The 17,369-nt window shown below is 40.7% G+C and overlaps 1 protein-coding gene and 1 long non-coding RNA gene across 3 annotated transcripts in view; both read left to right on the top strand.

The window, feature by feature from the left end:
• Positions 1 to 17,369, top strand: part of LOC145457955 (uncharacterized) — a 186,368-nt gene that overhangs the window by 39,933 nt on the left and 129,066 nt on the right. The gene's annotated exons all lie outside the window — the stretch shown is intronic.
• Positions 1,377 to 16,138, top strand: LOC145457961 (uncharacterized). Of its 2 annotated transcripts, XM_080336248.1 has the most exons (8): positions 1,378 to 1,541; positions 3,795 to 3,859; positions 4,975 to 5,446; positions 6,579 to 7,162; positions 8,018 to 8,155; positions 9,436 to 9,579; positions 10,542 to 11,114; positions 14,972 to 16,138. In XM_080336248.1, exons 2-8 carry the CDS (start codon positions 3,844 to 3,846, stop codon positions 15,751 to 15,753), a joined length of 2,709 nt encoding a protein of 902 aa, XP_080192374.1. In that variant the 5' UTR covers positions 1,378 to 1,541; positions 3,795 to 3,843; the 3' UTR covers positions 15,754 to 16,138. The 2 variants fall into 2 exon arrangements, with proteins under 2 accessions (XP_080192375.1, XP_080192374.1); XM_080336249.1 differs by lacking the exon at positions 9,436 to 9,579 and having other exon boundaries at positions 1,377 to 1,541.

Genomic DNA, 17,369 nt, shown 5'->3' with positions numbered 1-17,369 from the left:
GGGCATGGCCAATCGCTTTTCCGGGCCAAATGAAAGCAAAAACTACATTGACGGGCCGAGTCAAAAAATTAACTATATTTTGCAACGGTTAGAGTCTCTGGCAGAGCTAACAACTGAAGGCTAAATCCACAGAAAGGAATTTCTTCGGTGGGTCCGTACGTTTGCTATACAAAAGTTAAAGTGACCATGAAGTTGGCAGGGCTTTATATGAGTTCATTGTCGATTGTTACTCCATGGAAGAGAGAGGAGAGAGAGGAGAGAGAGAGAGGAAGAGAGAGAGGGAGAGAGTCTATATTTTCATTCACCTAACATACATGACAAAAAGACGGCAATGATGGTGGCATGCATCTCATCTGCCGACTTGTAGCATGGCCCACTAAATTTCTAAATTTAAAGTAGTGAATTTGAATGTTAATGCATGCTGCTCAGTCGATGTATCGATATTAGACATTGGGAAAGTGACGGTTAATTACCAAAAATAATATTTATTCGCCGTTATAATTCAAAACAATGGTAAACATGATACATTTTAAAGTCTTTTTTAACCAAGCGGAGACTATTTTTTTCAAACATTGAAATGTATTTAGGATACCACAAAACTTGTCTTTGACGCTTCCTCCTGGGCAGTGTACAGCTTGGTGAAATAACCTTTGTTGTAGGTGGAAACTAGCAATGCTTCCTTCCTTAGCTGAATGTTTGTCTTCGTGTTTCTTTTGCCATATTACTGACTTAATTTATACTCCACATCGACCTTATCACCATAAACTGAAAAGACGGGCTCACCCCTGACTCCACTCAACAAATATTTGGTACTCTCAATGTTGGAATTTTGGCTGTCGGCCCTCACCTGTCTTCTTATTACATGCCTGCTGGGAATCGTTTAATCACGACCACGGATTGACTTGTTTTACGAATTAGGGCTTCGAAGCGTATGGTGCTTAACAATTTGAATTGTAAATGTTACATCGGTAGCAAAAAAGGTTTAAACGAATCTATATGGAAACAGTGAATTTTTGTGACTTAAATTATTAGGCACACTTTGCTACATTGGCAATAATTTGAATTTGGATTACTCGTATGGCGGAAGTAGGATACGTAATTGCGGCATATAAATAAACATGCTTCGAAGTGAACGATGTTAAGTTCAGTTTGTGAGTTTGACTATGATTTTAGTTCACGGATTAACATTCAAAAGTAGCTTTCATGTTTTGAACTACAGGTAACTTATTGCTGGCCGCTCACAATCGCGTCGCAGGCCGCACATTGTCCAGGTCTGCCTTATGTGCTTTGTTATCGACATGTGACAAATAATTAGTGCCCGATTCCGCAATCGCCATTAAATTTACATCCCTCACTAATCTGTTCTCAATTGACACAGCGGCGATTTCCAGCATAAATTATTACCTTATCGCTGGAGCCAGACTGTGACCGTTCGGGAATAAGCGAAATACAACCGGGTTTCTCAGACAGAAGGAAAGAGCTGCCGTGGAAGCAACGGTAAATGCAATACCCGAAGCCACTTGGAGGAAAGCGAAAATCTGGTGAGATTCGGTAATAGATTAACGCTGTTGGTGTCCAACAATAAAACCGTTGTGACATTGCATGAATTGTACATTATGTGCGCATAGCTGGCATCTAGGTCAAAATTTTACTCGTATACTTGAATAGCTGCTTGTCTTATGTTCAATGGTTGCCGAACTTTTCCCTTACCCGTCAAGGTCCAAACGACTATAAAATGCTGATTGCACTTATCACAGAATCTCAAAAACGGCGTTTTTAAAAACGGGGCGTTTCGTAAATCAATGATATGTTCTTCTGCAAAACGATTGCGTGATATCTTCCAAACGGATTGACTACCCACCTATATTTGTTTACTGCAAATCACAAGAAATATTGTTGAAGAGCAAGTTGAATTCTAGACAATGTGCTCACGTTTTGCGACACGATTCCTAGTTTTTAAGTAGATTTCAAACGCATCAAAAGGATTTCATCAAGACATGACCGCCCAGTAATGATGTGGACATTACCCTATTCATCTAGAATGATATATGTGCTTTCATAGATATGATCCCGAGTGAATATTTAGCAGCCTGCTAATGAAGTTAGACAGCTTTTTAGTCGCATCTGCTTGTCTAGTAGCCTTTTATTCAATAATATATAGTGTTCTCCAATATCCCAGAAAGACTGGCGGCACACCGTTTCAAGAAGCACTGTTTTAGATATATAGTCGCTACCTTAACTGCCTGGCCGAGAAGAGAAGTGTACGTACATGTTACCGCCCGAATTTCACTTGGCCATGTCATTGATCCACATTGTTTCAAATAGAACCAGGTTACAATTCACAGTCGGGATTGCTTGCCTCATTTCCTAACCCTGCATTTAAAGTGCATTGGTTGATCGATCCCAGATCCCATAGATTTATGAGCCGTGAAGAGAACTCATTTTTTTCAATAGTCTAGGATTCCATGTGAAATTCGAGACCAGGGAATTTGTATGTTACGGTGCGGTGTTGCTGTATGTTACGGTGCGGTGTTGCATGATGACATGTGCCACGAAATTAATTAGTTTTCCGCATTTTAAAATACCGTAGTGTACAGGTGCGATGCGGTGAAATTGGTGCCGTGCTTCCAACCATATTCAGTTTGCGACCCACTTCTAATGCAAGTTTCATTGTGCGGCCCACCATGAGATAATAACCAAACGAATGAGAACGTAATTCGAGTCGTCTGGGCAACAAGTCGAACTAGACGTCAGCAAGTGACATAGCGCGAGAAGTCGAGAATAAGAGTCGATCAAGCAGGCAAGAATACTATGGTTGCAAACGACGAAGCACGTTATAGCAGTCGATTCGTCTAAGTCGAGCACAAATGGGCTCCGACTATAGCTGGCGTCGCGGCAATTGTTGGCTGATTATAATCGGGCTGGATTGCATTTTCCAATCAAAGTTCGCAATGGAGGAATGAAAGAATGAATTCCAATTTTTTACAGCAGTTTAATGGTGTAGGCCTATTAATATTGAAGTCAACCCGAATATCTTTGGCTGTCACTCGTCAGGGGTATGGCTGCATTTAAAACGATCGGAGTTTTAAAACACTTCAACACATGTTTTGAACAGTGTTTTGAACGAACAGTGTTGTGAACAGTTTTTTGAAACTTAATTAAGGCATAATTGTGTAAATATTGTCGAATAAACATGTAGTATGAGCCGACGGACGATTATCACACAATCTAGTCGACTTGTGCGTTGTGGAGTGGCTGCAACCCTCGAAATCGTCCTCGATTAACAGTTATTGCAAGTAGATGCCTATGTTTTGTACGGAATGAGCGTTTTGATGATGACCATCGACAGTTAGAATGCTGCATAACGATGTGGCCCGGTTGAATATATTTTTGGACTGTGTATTGCAGTGGTCGGAAACCGTTTTCGTCGAAGGAGCCATATTTACCTTATATTTTCAATTGTCAATGTCAATCCACTGTGACGTCACAATTGAGGATTCGTGACGCCATGGCTAAAAAAAAACAATATTGAACATGTTTTAAACAACGGCCTTGTTCGAAATTGATTTTTGTTTTGAATGCGACCATAATCGTTGGTAATCGTCGTCAATTACTATAGAATCCGAGAGAACATTGTATATCCACGATGGTATCACAAAATATCAAATGATTAATATCAAATGTATCGACTAGATGTTACTGTCATGAGTCCCAACCATTAGCTATTTTAAAGCTACGAGATTTTCAGAAATCAATATATCCAACGTCAGGTAACTTATAGAATTTATTTACAGGAACATCAGCAGTTGCCGACTACAATAATAATACAGGAACAACATCACCATGACAAAGGAATCTGGTAAGAATCTGTGCTCATATTGTGAATCTCGTGCAGAAATAGTGGGATATTGCGTCACGCAGTTTTTGCTTTTCACCACCCGGGATTAATTTTGAAGACTTGTACGGTGTACTATAGCCTACTGTTTTCGGGATGAGCTCAAAGCGCACGCTTTTTTAATAGTTTAATTTCTAAATAGCACAGAAATGCAAAACGGAAATGACACAACTAGTTTCACGAGTGTTCTTCTTTACAAACTGGTCATTCAAGACGATCAGCTTATATTATCTTCATATTTCCGCGGTCACTATGTGACAGTGGTTCGCAGAGTGGGGTACGTGGAAGCATCTGAAAAGGACCACGAAGCCGCAGTAAACTAAAAAATTACCTCTGATTCAGTGCTATTGCTCTGTCTATTAACCGAATTTCATATTTGATAATTCTCTCGTAACCGAATTTCATATTTGATAATTCTCTCGTCTTCAGCTATAACTTTCAATGCCGTCAAACTATCCGTTGGGATTGCTATCATTCTAATTGATCTCTTGGATATTTTAAGATATCACGATAAGGGGGTGCGAAATGTTTCACTATCAGAAATAGGGCGTGTCCAAAAAAGTTGAGAACCACTGCTATATGATTATATAACAATATTTCCTTTTGGCTAATAATCTCAATGTAGTATAGTGTGACCCATGATGAATGGATTTTGATGTTGAATGCGACCCGTGAGCCCAAAAGTTTGCCCACCCCTGCTTATCATCTAAAAGTAAAAGTAATACAAACCCTCGGATTTGAGTAACCCTAGATATCAGCACCTTGGAGAATTCAGCGTATGCCGGTGAGTAACGTCAAATTAACTGTGTTGCGGTTGAAGTCTCCAGGCGGTGTAAGACTATATGGTTTCATAGGAGTAGACACTGACAGCAGTATTGATTGAATGCGGCGTAACATGCTAGCTACCAGGACATTTACCGACACGGAAAACACTTCTGCGCTTACGCACTTGCGCAGTCATTGGGTGACGCTGAATGTCGTAGGCATTTTCGTGTAAAGATATGTGTACGGCGGTTTGGAATCACTGCTGTATTGTATAATGGGGATAGGAAAAGGTAACAAACATTATATTTTATCAGTGACGACCCACTTGTGCAGCATATGTGAAAATGCCAATGACGCAAGTTCGATATTGAAATGCAACCGATGTAACACTCTGTATCATCAACGCTGTCGGAGACGCATGGCCCGGCATTTGGAAGACATTGACGAACCATCTACAAGAACAGGCCCAATAAACTATATTTGTCTAAAGTGCACGTATCCCTTCGAAGACTACAACGGCTGCTGCCTAGATGCGCTTCGCCGAATAAAACATCATATGTCCAAGACAGGCATATTCTCTGATTCCGCGAGGAAAGTTTTCACGAAAGAAAATAAACTATTGAAGATGGTATACAACGTGAATCTCTTGGAGCCCTTCAAGCCTCCGACGGCACTCGTGGGGGATCATGATGTCCATTCGAGCCGAATAATAGCCGGGCTATGTGCATCGCTACTGCAAAGTTATTCACCGCGGGCCACCGTCGTCGATGAACATAGTTTTTATAGGTTCGTATTGATTTCTTCAGTTTGTGATCAGCTCAGACATTGATCTGCTGTGCACTTGTACTAAGACATGTTGCTCTATACGTGCACTTGTACTTCATCAGCTACTTCATTAGAACCGATTTGGGTTAGGTTTTGATGAAATACCAACTATTCTAAGTAACCTCAGCGGCAGGTTTCCGGGCTTGCGATATTCAACGGTTTTTACGGAGTCAATGCTTTAATGCATCTCTGATACTCGGTAAAGCGTGGGGCTAAGCATCCACTTCGTATTTTTATGATTCAAAGATTTTTATCAACGTGGAGCCTCATTTACCCGAATATTTTCAATTGTCAACGTCAATCCACTGTGACGCCCTACTTAAATATTCGTGACGTCATGGCTAAAGCAATGAAAATACGTTTTAAACAAGGGCCTTATTTTAAACATCTTCGTTTTAAATGCAACCCCAGTCATTCGTACATTCTTTCGACGGCAACCCCAAACGAATATGTCCGCTCGAATTTGCGTGTTAGGAAAATTATGTAGGCTACTTGGAAAGGCGATCAGCAAAGAATTATACTTTCTACGGATTAGTAAAATTCGCTTCTAGTCAATTGACTGAATCCCCTTTGTTGATTTAGGCTACTTTAACTGTTTGATGTTACGTTAAAAAACTAAGTGCTTCCTTATTTTCGAATTTTGTCGGGCACAGCGAGCTAAATCCGTAAGCGAGTTGTTTCACTTTAACGAGTGAAATTGTCACGAACACATCGAATTCTTTCCTGGAGTATGGCATCAGAATGCAATTCAGAAAATGGCACATACTGTCGCGTTGCCAAGATTAATCGTGTAGTTTTGAGAACCATCGCGGGCTGTCGACGTCTAGTCCAATAACGGTCCTTGAAAATAAGTGAAATCATTGTGTATTGCATAGGTTCCCGACCAGTCTTGAATATCGCTAGTTCTAAATGTTACTTGTCACATTGCTTTCATTTGTACGCGAATGCTATCGACTGGAAGGACTAGTTCGATCTCTGCTGGGCGACAGTCATTGAAATGCGACAGGCTTACAGAGATTCCAAGTGGGATGATCTTGCATCGCCCGTGAAATCGAACATTTCTCGCACTATAACTTCTTATTTTTTTATTTAGAACGTTATCCCTGGAGTTGTATGGGAACGAAAATCATCATACTGAACTGAGATTGGCATGTGTGCTTGAGATTTTGAATCATTATCGCTTTTACGACAAGGAGCTCACAGATAAAGAGGAATTGAAGAGGATTGAGCCAACCTATTTTGACGTGATAGAAAAAGCCTGTTGTGAGTGGGGCGAATTACCACACTTCTACGCGGCGAGCGCCGTGATTGGAAGGGTAATCATTACCTTGGTGCCAACCCTTGAAAATGTCGAAAACAAACAGCGTATATGCAAACTTCGTATCGTGGGACGGGCAGTCGAAGACCAGCGGAATTATATCGTCGTGATGTGGACCTGCGAAACACTCGAACGTGATGCAGGACTTCGCAATCATGTTGTTCTGTTGCAAGCATTGCCGGGTGTGCAAAATCCAAGTAGCGTGCTGGAGCCCTTCGGGGACATGGAAATAACCGTGAAAACTTCAAGCGAGAATGAAAAAGCAGAAGAACTTCCGGAAGCGAAGGAAATTACCGACGAAGGTGACGGAACCGGTTCTGCGAAAACCAGTGGTGAATGGATCTCGTGCGAACAGTACGGTAATCTTGCTTCAAGGCCAATACATTGTGATTTCGTCCCCGCGTGTCAATCCTTGCATGTGCTATCTGACTCGTTCATTAATGTGGACAGAGGTGTTCAGTAAACAAATTACTACTTTCTGGGAGTTGCCAAGTACAGGTGTTTCCTAGTTGCAGATACTTGATCATAATATTTTTACTGCTTTTATCATGATAATCTTGACGTATGCCGTCTGGCGTTCCAACTCACTACGAGTAATTGTGTTCTACAAAAACGAACGGTCGAATTCTTTTGGTGGGCTACTTAATAGTAAGAAGTCTGTCATGAATTACACCTACTTTTTCGAAGTTCTCGGTCGGCTTTGTCTTCGTGTACTATTTACTCGAGTGAACCTGTTCTCACTCCACTGCCACTACTATTCTACGGTTTTCGAACTATCCCTACTCTGCCACACTCTACATTTTACAAAAAAGTATTTTTTCATAGGTTTGCATCACTTGTACGAGTAGAGTTGTCTTGAACAATCTATACTTTAACTGTAACTTTTCTACAAGTGCACCTAGTGAGTGTCATTATTGATTTTGTGTTAGTTGTGAAGAAGAATCCGTGTATTCCGAAACCATCCCTCCATCCCACCCCTGAATGACTATACTGGAAGTATGCGATGCCTCGACCCAATCTACTTATTAACCTACTCACTTGCGTACTTCCATCCACAGTTTTATCATTCTACTTTCGTTAGAGTCTTTATGGAAATCGCTTAAGTCCATACTTGCAATTCAGTAGAAATATTATAGTCGTTACTTCTTCACTTCTCCTCGAGCTCCTACGCTGACTACTTTCAATACGTCCGCCTAAAGATATTCAATTTCTAGCTCTGGAAATCACTGCAGGGATTAACATCGACATAATTGAAAAAGTTCAATGCGAAGGTGAGGAATCAAATAACCTTTCTGACGCAACGGAAAATATGAGCGAACGAAATGGAGCTACCCCAACGTTGGAAACAAATGGTGGGTGGATTCCTGGACAACTCTCATAGCCATATAGATATGCCCCTGAAATATTTTACTTTTATACGTAGTATCATTGAATGCTCGGCGGTGATTAGTGTTGATAAGCTGCGGTTGTATGTCCATATATTCTATTAAATGATCAGAACAAGACGACGGGAAAGGGGAAATGACCTACGCGCCTTGTACTTGGCTAAGGGAATGCGCAAAAATACCCCCATAAGCTCTCGATATAGATAAATTGCAAATGCTAAGCTAGTATGGATCACTTGACTGAATAGGTTCCTGAACGAGACGTGGTAAAATACCTTTGGTATTACGTGGTAGTGTGGTGATAATTCAAATCCAAATCGTTGACATTACAGCTAAATTCCTTCTATTCATGACGCCACGAAGCAAATCAAAAAACGGAAGCACGGATAATTAAATATCTGCCATTATATTTTCGGTGAAAGACGCTGCTTGTATTTATAATCGTATTCAATCGGTCAAACGTTCTCTTACTCGCTCCATTGAAGGCATTGCTGTAATCGAGCTCTAGTGTTTCGAAATATGGACTATGTTGTACATATACGGACGTAATAGTGAAGAATACATTTGGAAAACAAAGTTGATCTCAACGCAACATTTTGGTTTATGTGACTGGCAGGGGAAAATCCGGTCCACAGCCCGAATTGAGTGAGACAAACCCGTTGTAGTATTTACTGTGTATGTGTCTTATACTAGAGTACATTTGAACTGGTAGGGTTATTAAAACGAAGCTGCGTTTTGAAGCTTTAAAAGCTGGGCCCTTGTTGAAATCATATTGTTATTGTTTTGTATTTTTAGCCATAATTTTGTTTTGTATTTTTAGCCGTAATTATGCATAATATGTATATAGGAGACTTGATATGTAGAATTTAGGATATATTGTCGTATGGACGAGAGGCGTAAATTCAAATGTAGCGGGCTGCATAGCAGAAATTCTTTGAATTTCATGCCTCGCTTGAGTCTACTTATATACCGAATTGGATCCATATTTAACCTAGATGATATACCGCTATTTCTATTATGCACGCATCATAAACATCCCAACGTAAATACAAGATTTAGTAAAAACGCACGCCGACGCACGCCAACGTATTATGAGGCCATTTTGTCCAACACATGTTTGAATGCAATCGTATTCGTAGCGAATAAAATCTGACTAAACTTGAGATTGTTGTTAAAGTGAATTAACTGAACATTCATGTCGAGTTTTTAAGCATGAAATATTCATGGTTATCACCGTGAATCTGTAGATTTGGAAATGACTACCGGAAGCAACACGAAGATATCCGAGGAAACTTCCCACGCCACTCACCCGACAGCATTTGACACGGACGAAAACGTCAGTAGCTTGAGCAGTGCCACTAAACCGAATTCCCGCAGAGTCGAAACAACTGGTTAGTGATATTTTACTTCTACGCACGCCGCGTATTGAAGTTATTGAAAGAGATTGGAATATTTCCCAATGGCAACGTTGGTTGAGAGAACGAAGAGTCGACTAAACTGAAAATATCGTATTTGATGGTTAAATCAATCCTATACTCTTTCGCGCACTTATGTAATTGCGTCGTTCCTATGAATGGGAAATCGAAATTCAGGTATAGCGCCTAACGTGACTGGTTGTTGCTCAATTATGCCGACATTGGAAATAAATGTGTTGGATCTATTGTTCAGAAGTAAATGAGAGTGGTACTGAACATAATTTGATCTACTCATTAGGACTATAGCTTTCACAGTGCTATTGCCACTAATACATCCTAAATGCTGCTTTAAATTCTAGTTCCAAATCATGATGGCTGTAAATATGCGAGTCGCGCTGAATCGTCTGGATTCAGCTAAGGCATTAACTTTTGAAACTAGCGCAGGCTCCGCACCGATTCGGTTACCAAGTCCTTTTGTAGTTACAGATTAAATTGCTTGTAAATCTGATATTATCTCTTGATGTCTGACACCATTCTGGTTGATACCAGTTGAACTATATGGTTTCATGCCATATCAATGCGCGGTCCAATTCTTTGAAGATGCATATATGTAGAATATATACGATCTCATATGTGGAGTGTTCACGGTCGGAGGTCGAAATCAGATCACGGCCCTAATGACATTGTTTATGGATTTCATAGGCACGAGTTCGATTGATTAGGGGCCATTATACTTTTATTTTCGTCAACATGTGAATATCATGAAACTAAAAACTTGATATTCGTTGGGAATCAGCCGCGTGCGACGACATTCATTAATGGGAACGACATAATTTTAATTATGCAATGTGACACCTCATGGACACATAATTCCATGTATGCTTGATGTACGCAAAATTTCATATGCTCGAAAACCAAGTGCAAATATTTACGTCTAGAAACACCAGACGTAGAATATCAGCATACCATGGAAGAAGTACAGCGCTGCTATTTTTTGCTGGAGATGGTGGAACGCGAGTTGCGTCTGGACCGCGGAAGAAAGCAAGCAGCGTTGCGGGACTTGGAAGAGTTTCTGGCCGTTCTGAGCCGACGCTATGACTTGAATCCGCCTTCCAACGATTCCTTGACAGCATACTGTACAGTGTTGTGGATAACAGAGGAATACGTTCGGACATTGGCGTTGCTTTGCGCGTGGTTCAATCTTTTTGCGTCTGCGAAATCGGTGGATGCAATTAGAAAATTTGATACTATTTCGCTTTATATTGACTACTTAGCAGTGACGACGGAGAAGCTAACGACGATGGGTGGACAGAGCCGAAGGATCGCCATTGAGTTCGGATTACCAATATTGGAGAATGCTCTTCCGAAGCTGAGTGATAAGAAAATCAATATCGTGGAAGAAATATCGGTCCGTAAAATCCGAAGGATAGTTGCAGATATTTACCGAATGGATGGGAGAAATCCGCCATGGGAGAGTGAAGAAACCAGCTACGCTATTCAACGTTTGCTCGGTAAGAACTACTCGTTACATCGTATAACCTTCCGTGATGGAGTCACCAACATACTGCACATGCTTACACGGAGGTGTCCTAAACTTCGCGTTATGTAAAGAGATATGATCGATTTTGTTCCTTAGGAAAGTCCCAAGGTCTGCTGTGAATGGTGAAGTGTGCACTGTACACTTGTACAGTGTACAGTCATCTTCACGGTACTCTGCACAAGCCAGGCACGCCGTCATTTGACAGTTCGTTCGGAAGGCGTTAGAGTTACGAAACTATGGAAAGATATTTGTAAAATTGATAAATGAATTGATAAATGAATTTGAATTTGATTACCATTGCGACATGCATCGCTACATAGCGGAACATTTTAGTTTTCGGTGATAAGAACGAGATAATCATAGTCGTTGTTGGTACTAAGTATAACAAGTTGAAGTAACGCTCTTCTTCTTAATTACAAATATAACTATTGCTCTTTCCAAGACATGTCAAAACTTCTTGAACTGGGCTTAGATAATGGAGATGATAGAATATGCAAGAAAGCAGTTCCAAAATTCATGCCCTCGTTATTATTTGGATACTTTATTAATCAAGCATGTATTCATAATAATATATTACACTATATCACATATCAGGGTTCTATTATAGCAACATCTTGGCCTGTGGAATACTTTTATACACAACTAATACATACGTTTTATTATTTCTATTGTCCCTTTGTTTTGTAGTAATCTGACGCTAGCCTTTCGTATGCGTTGCGTATGCGTATTTCGTGGTTCATTTTTCCATAAAATGGCGTAGGCGTGCACTTTTCTGCCTCCCCCGAATTGGTTGTGTATGTCAACGACCTAATGGAGCCACATCACCACTGTTGGGTGGTTATAATGTAACCTATCAACATATCGTGTACTGTATTGAGGGATGACAACTTATTGAAAGTACTTCTTACTAAAAATCTCAACATTGTTAGAAATGTGCTGGTTATACAAGCACTGTGCAATTTACTCAGAATTGCTACGTGGACTGGATTAAGCGCGGGGTGGATGAAAGCGCCTGGCGCGCCGTATGTTCGACACAGACGCTCTGCTCTGTGATTATCCGTAACACGACGGTTTGGTAATTCCGTGATACTTCGTAGGGGTATTAGTGCCATCTCCATAGAATGATCTCAACATTTCCGAAATTAAAGTGACAGTAGCTTTTTAATGATAGCGGGTTTAGTTCGGGTCGCCGGCTTGTAGCAAGATGCTGGAAATTCCTATGTCTAATCCAGGGGTGGGCAATTATTTTCTTCCGCGGGCCAAATAGGAGTGGAAAATACGTTGGCAGTACGAGTGAAAAACTTGAGCCTTATTCTCCAGCGTATTTTAATTTTATGTCTAAATTACATGAATAATAATTGCTGCTCAGTGAATGTGTTCATGTTAGGTAATGAGAAAGTGTCGGTTAATTAAAATATATATATATTTACCGTCGCGATTCGAAACAACGTTAAACATGATATAGTTATGACTCTCTTTAAACCCTTGTCCACGTTCTTCTATTAAGTCTCTGAAAAAGTGGTTCTCAAGTATTGTTAGGCGCGCCATCCTTCATGTTAGTGAACAATTTCGCGCCTCTTTGTCATGATATCACAAATATTAGGAAGTGCAACCAGAATACTAGCAATCCCCAATTTGATGGCATGGACGGTTATGGCTGTTGATGGGAGAATTCTCAAATATCAAAAGTAGGACAACACACAAGGCAATACCTTCAAGCTGGGGGCAAATTGCGCGAAGCGCGACAAAAGATTTCATTAAACGTTGGCTTCGCTCCCCCCCCCCTTCGAGAACCACGGAACTGAAATTTATATGCAATAGTACAAGGCTTATTTTCTTGGTCGCTGCCTTATGAGCAGTGTGCAGCTTAAAAAGCCTTGATTTTGAGCGAAGCTCGCTGTTTTTCTGAGCTTCGCCCTCCCTTGAAGTGTTTCGTGTTTTTTGTCATAAAACCGACTTTACAAAAATCCTTACATGCTCGTCAAAAACTAAAAGGACGGTTTAACCCCTGACTCCAGTATACAAATGTTCGGTGTTCTTGAGTCTAAACCTTCTTTGGATTTTAGTTTTCAGCTTTCTTGTTTTTGGCATGCCCGTTAATTGGGATAGATATGAGTCGTATAGTAATCGCGAGCACTGGTTGACTAGTTTTATGAATTAGGGATTTGGAAACGTATATGGAAATAGCGATTTCGTGGTACTTGAATTGCTACTGGTACTTTACCACATTGCCTTTATTTTGAACCTGGATTGCGCATACGAGATTAATGAACAGGCTTCAAAATAAACGAATCTTCTGTTCAGTAGATACAGCCTATGCTATGGCTTTAGTCATTAAAAAAGTATGCTTTTTGTTTTGAATTCCAACCAACCTTTCGCGGGCCGCACTTTGACCAGGTCTGGTCAAAGCAGGGGCTATTGTAAAATCAGTGTTTACTGCACCTGAAGTAATATTGTCCTTTTAAGGCACGTACAAATTTGACCGTAGAATGATCGAGGTCGCTCATGCTCGTTCATAAAGCCCAGTGAACAACTGCAACGTATGTCTTATGGCAGGAGTGTGGAACACACGGCCCCCGAAGCAATTCCGAGTAAATAGAAAAATTGAATAGTATATTCATTGAAATGAACCCGGATATTTTCGGCTGTAACTAGTCAGGTGTAATCGTCAGCAACTAGTATATAATGGTAAATAAACTCGTATATGAAAAATCAATCACAGTATGACGTCACCAACCTGAAATTTCGAATAGAGAGCGTTCAATGTAGAAAATGCATATCATATGCAGAACATTTGTAACAAGTTGTAAGATGTTTTGAAGAAAATAATTTCATTTAATAATCCCCCAAGAAAGCAAATGTTAAGTAGGCCGATGTTTATAGGCCGCATTATAACCACCCGGCTGTTTGTTGTGGTGTTCCCTCCAGTTCTAGTTACATCTATAGGAACAATTCGGTCGCATTGAAACCAAATTTGAGAAGACAAAAATTGCGCATTGAGTTCAGAATTCTATGGAAAAATGGAACTGTAAGTAGTTATTGACAGCAGCGAATTCGCCAATGCGGAACCGTTATATGCAGTGGAGAATATATCACTTCAACGCAAAAAAGGTCCCCGGAGAAACCCGAATGGCGATGTTAAAATATGATGAACCAAATTCCAACGTCCACGTTTACAGTTGAATCTCTTGTATTCCTCGCAACGCACAGAGATGGCTATAATGTCAGAGTACGATTACAGCAATGGCAGTATAGAAATATGCTGATTTATATCGTCGTTACCGCCACTGTTTTAGCGGATCGTACATGTATTCAAGTGGCCGATCATCGTACTTTCAGCAATTTGATTGTTCGCGAACAAAACCCGCACGGTCCGTGATGGAATATAATGTTGCTAATATATGCTTGATCGCGAAGTATTCAAGTGAAAGGCAGTGGCGTGAGGTAACATTTTGGAATTAGTTGACTGGGCGGCCCGCGAGCGATTTGAAGGTTTGAATCCGGCCCGCGACTGAATTTGAGTTGACATCTCCCGTCTTATGGTATTATCAGTACTAAACGTATTCCGCATGTACATGACAACACATTAGACTCTCGCGCAGCTGATTCGGCTGACCAAAAGGTTCTGTGCCAACCTAGTTGAACCTAGTTAAACGCAATATTGCCATCAATGTGAGCAAAGCCTATGCTGTGACTATCAAACTTTGGAAAAACGCCATTCGATCTTGTTCGTATATACTGTGGAATTTCAAATAGATTTTGATGCAGGATATTTTGTCCTTTCGTACATGTTATTTTTCACGGGTTGAAAGTGCTCATTTCTTTCAGATCAACTGAAATGCCCTCTCGATGAGATTGGATGCGCAGAAAAAGCACGATTTATATCCACGCTCATGGAAATTCAAGAAGGCAGTTCTGTCGATGACCTGGTGAAATTATCGGAGTGCGAATTGTACTTGAATCGCGGGCGAAGCCAACAGACCCTCCAGGATTTGCAAGACGTCTTACGCAGCTGCACCGTAATTGGCAGGCTTTCAGCACGGGCAAAGATCAAGGATTTGTGGAATACGGAACACCACTTGAAATTGTTCATCTATGCGTACGTGTGGTGCGACATGTTCTCAAGGGAAGAGTTGTCGGACGTTTCTGACTATGAAGACACCGTTCTAACGAACACCTTGAACCTTGAGCTGTCGATGCGTAAATTATTTGAGATGGGTGGCGACGAGCAACGAATGGCACTGGAATATGGATTGCCAAAAATGACGAATATAATACGAAACTTTTCAAGCTCGGGAATCGCGAGTGACCAAGTCAAGTTTCTTCAGTACAGGGTTGTCATTTACAAGATGCTGCATTTTACGGGATATGTTGAAAACCTGTTGAATATGGATCGTAATTTCGCGTCTCCGGTTGATGATGCCAGCGTAACCCCGGAGCTTCCTCTCGATGCATTGGTGGATGACATCATCCAGAGCAAAGACATTTTAAAAGGCGAATCCTCTGTATATTGGCAGTGGTTCAAGCATTGCGTGAACCTAATCGCCGAACATCCGCGGCTGCGTCACGCGATAGCGGCGGTCGTTCTTAATCTCAACACGAAACCCTGACTCGAAAACATACGGTAGTTTACCTGTGGCATGTTCCGTGGCGATTGCATATTGCCCGGTTTCAAAATGCTTCAGTTTTTCTCCTATGCATTGGGGTAATTAATACTGATACATTCAACTGTAACTCTTGGCAAATGGCTATCTCCCGGGTTATCCGGATATTTTATACTTGTACTGTACGTTTTATTGTTCATGATATTGCGTAAAATAGAAACCAAAAGTGCGTATATCGAGCCGTTTTATCTTGGTATTTTATTGTCACGACTATGCGGAAGACCATTTGCCTTCGTATTGGGACATTTTATCGCGGTGTATTTTATTGCTGTTTCTGTACGCGTAAAGAGGGCTACTCCTCGGTTATCAATATACATCCTTATTTTGAATATTTGATGGTTGTCATTTACGCGTGATGGATGGCCGCCATATTTATGCCGACATGATAGCTGCGCCGTTAGCTGGTAACCAAGGTAAACTACTTCGGTTACGCGGCTGTTGTGAAAATTTTTGGACTGGAGTCATCGATTTCGGTTGTTTGCGGCGAGATATGGCGCTGTATGTGTCACCATATGAAAATATTTGCGAATATCATCCTGATGTGGATTGCTACACTCATTATATCCAGGTGAATATACACACTTCTGCCCAGAAATTCCTATGGGCGTTGAATGGTATTCTCACGATCACTTGGATAAGGCAATTGCCATAACATTGACAATTTAATTTATATACGATACTGTTATACCTCGGAGGGTTCTGATGCTGCCTTCTTGCTGCTTACTTTCAGTTACTATGTATGTCCTGAAAGTAATGACACAAATACACATGCCAATATGCTTAAATTACAAATGTCGAATGTTAACAAACAAGCTGAGAATATTACATGGAGAATATTACAATGGATATGCCAGTTCAGTTGTAATATTTCAGGTACTTAATCTATGGGAGTAAAAGCGTATGCAACTACCAGCTTGGGATGATATTATCGAACACTGCCTCAGAATTACCCTGGCCTGGATTCGAAATCTTCCTAATACAATGGTGCTGATGTGAATGCTATAACTGCCAGGTGGTGGCCAAGTACCAGCGCCACTGCAATCAATTGAATGCCATTTCTGTGATCATTCTGCTCATTGTACCATAATAGAAGAAATCCCAGATTGAATATTGGGTTCTCATATACCTAGTACCCTCTGTTACACGGAGAACACTGTTTGAAATTCGAGAGAATGGTTGTAAAAGAAGTGTAATATGACGAAGCATATATTTTATTGAAGTTTATTTGAACTCATATGGAACAGATGAACTTAACTCCACCAAAAATTGACGTGTAAGCGTAAAGAAAAGGGTAGAAATGTAGTGTAGAGTAATCTGAACTTGAAGGCATTAATGTAGTATTCGTGTACCGAGGATAAATACAAGGAACGAACATTAACGATCAGAGGTATAATCTGTCGGCCATTTTAATTGAGGCGAAATGTGAACTCGCCGGCTGTATAGTCAGTGAATCGCGGCAACCACATATTTAAATCTAGCTTGGTAGAGTGAATAACTGTTATCGCTCAATGGGCGATGCGAATTCAGGAAGTTATAAAGGGTCAAATTTCATAATCGATGCC

This window comes from Botryllus schlosseri, chromosome 15 (genome assembly GCF_051294905.1).
Source record: "Botryllus schlosseri isolate E-star chromosome 15, Bs_hap1, whole genome shotgun sequence".
Lineage (NCBI taxonomy): Eukaryota > Metazoa > Chordata > Ascidiacea > Stolidobranchia > Styelidae > Botryllus > Botryllus schlosseri.
Note: the sequence above shows the minus strand (reverse complement) of the source record. Positions and strands in the feature narration are given on the sequence as shown.

Coding starts and splice junctions, on each gene's coding strand:
- LOC145457961 (XM_080336248.1), top strand. Junction 5,447..6,578: donor GATGAACATAGTTTTTATAG/GTTCGTATTGAT, acceptor TTTTTTATTTAG/AACGTTATCCCTGGAGTTGT. Junction 11,115..14,971: donor CGCTATTCAACGTTTGCTCG/GTAAGAACTACT, acceptor CATTTCTTTCAG/ATCAACTGAAATGCCCTCTC.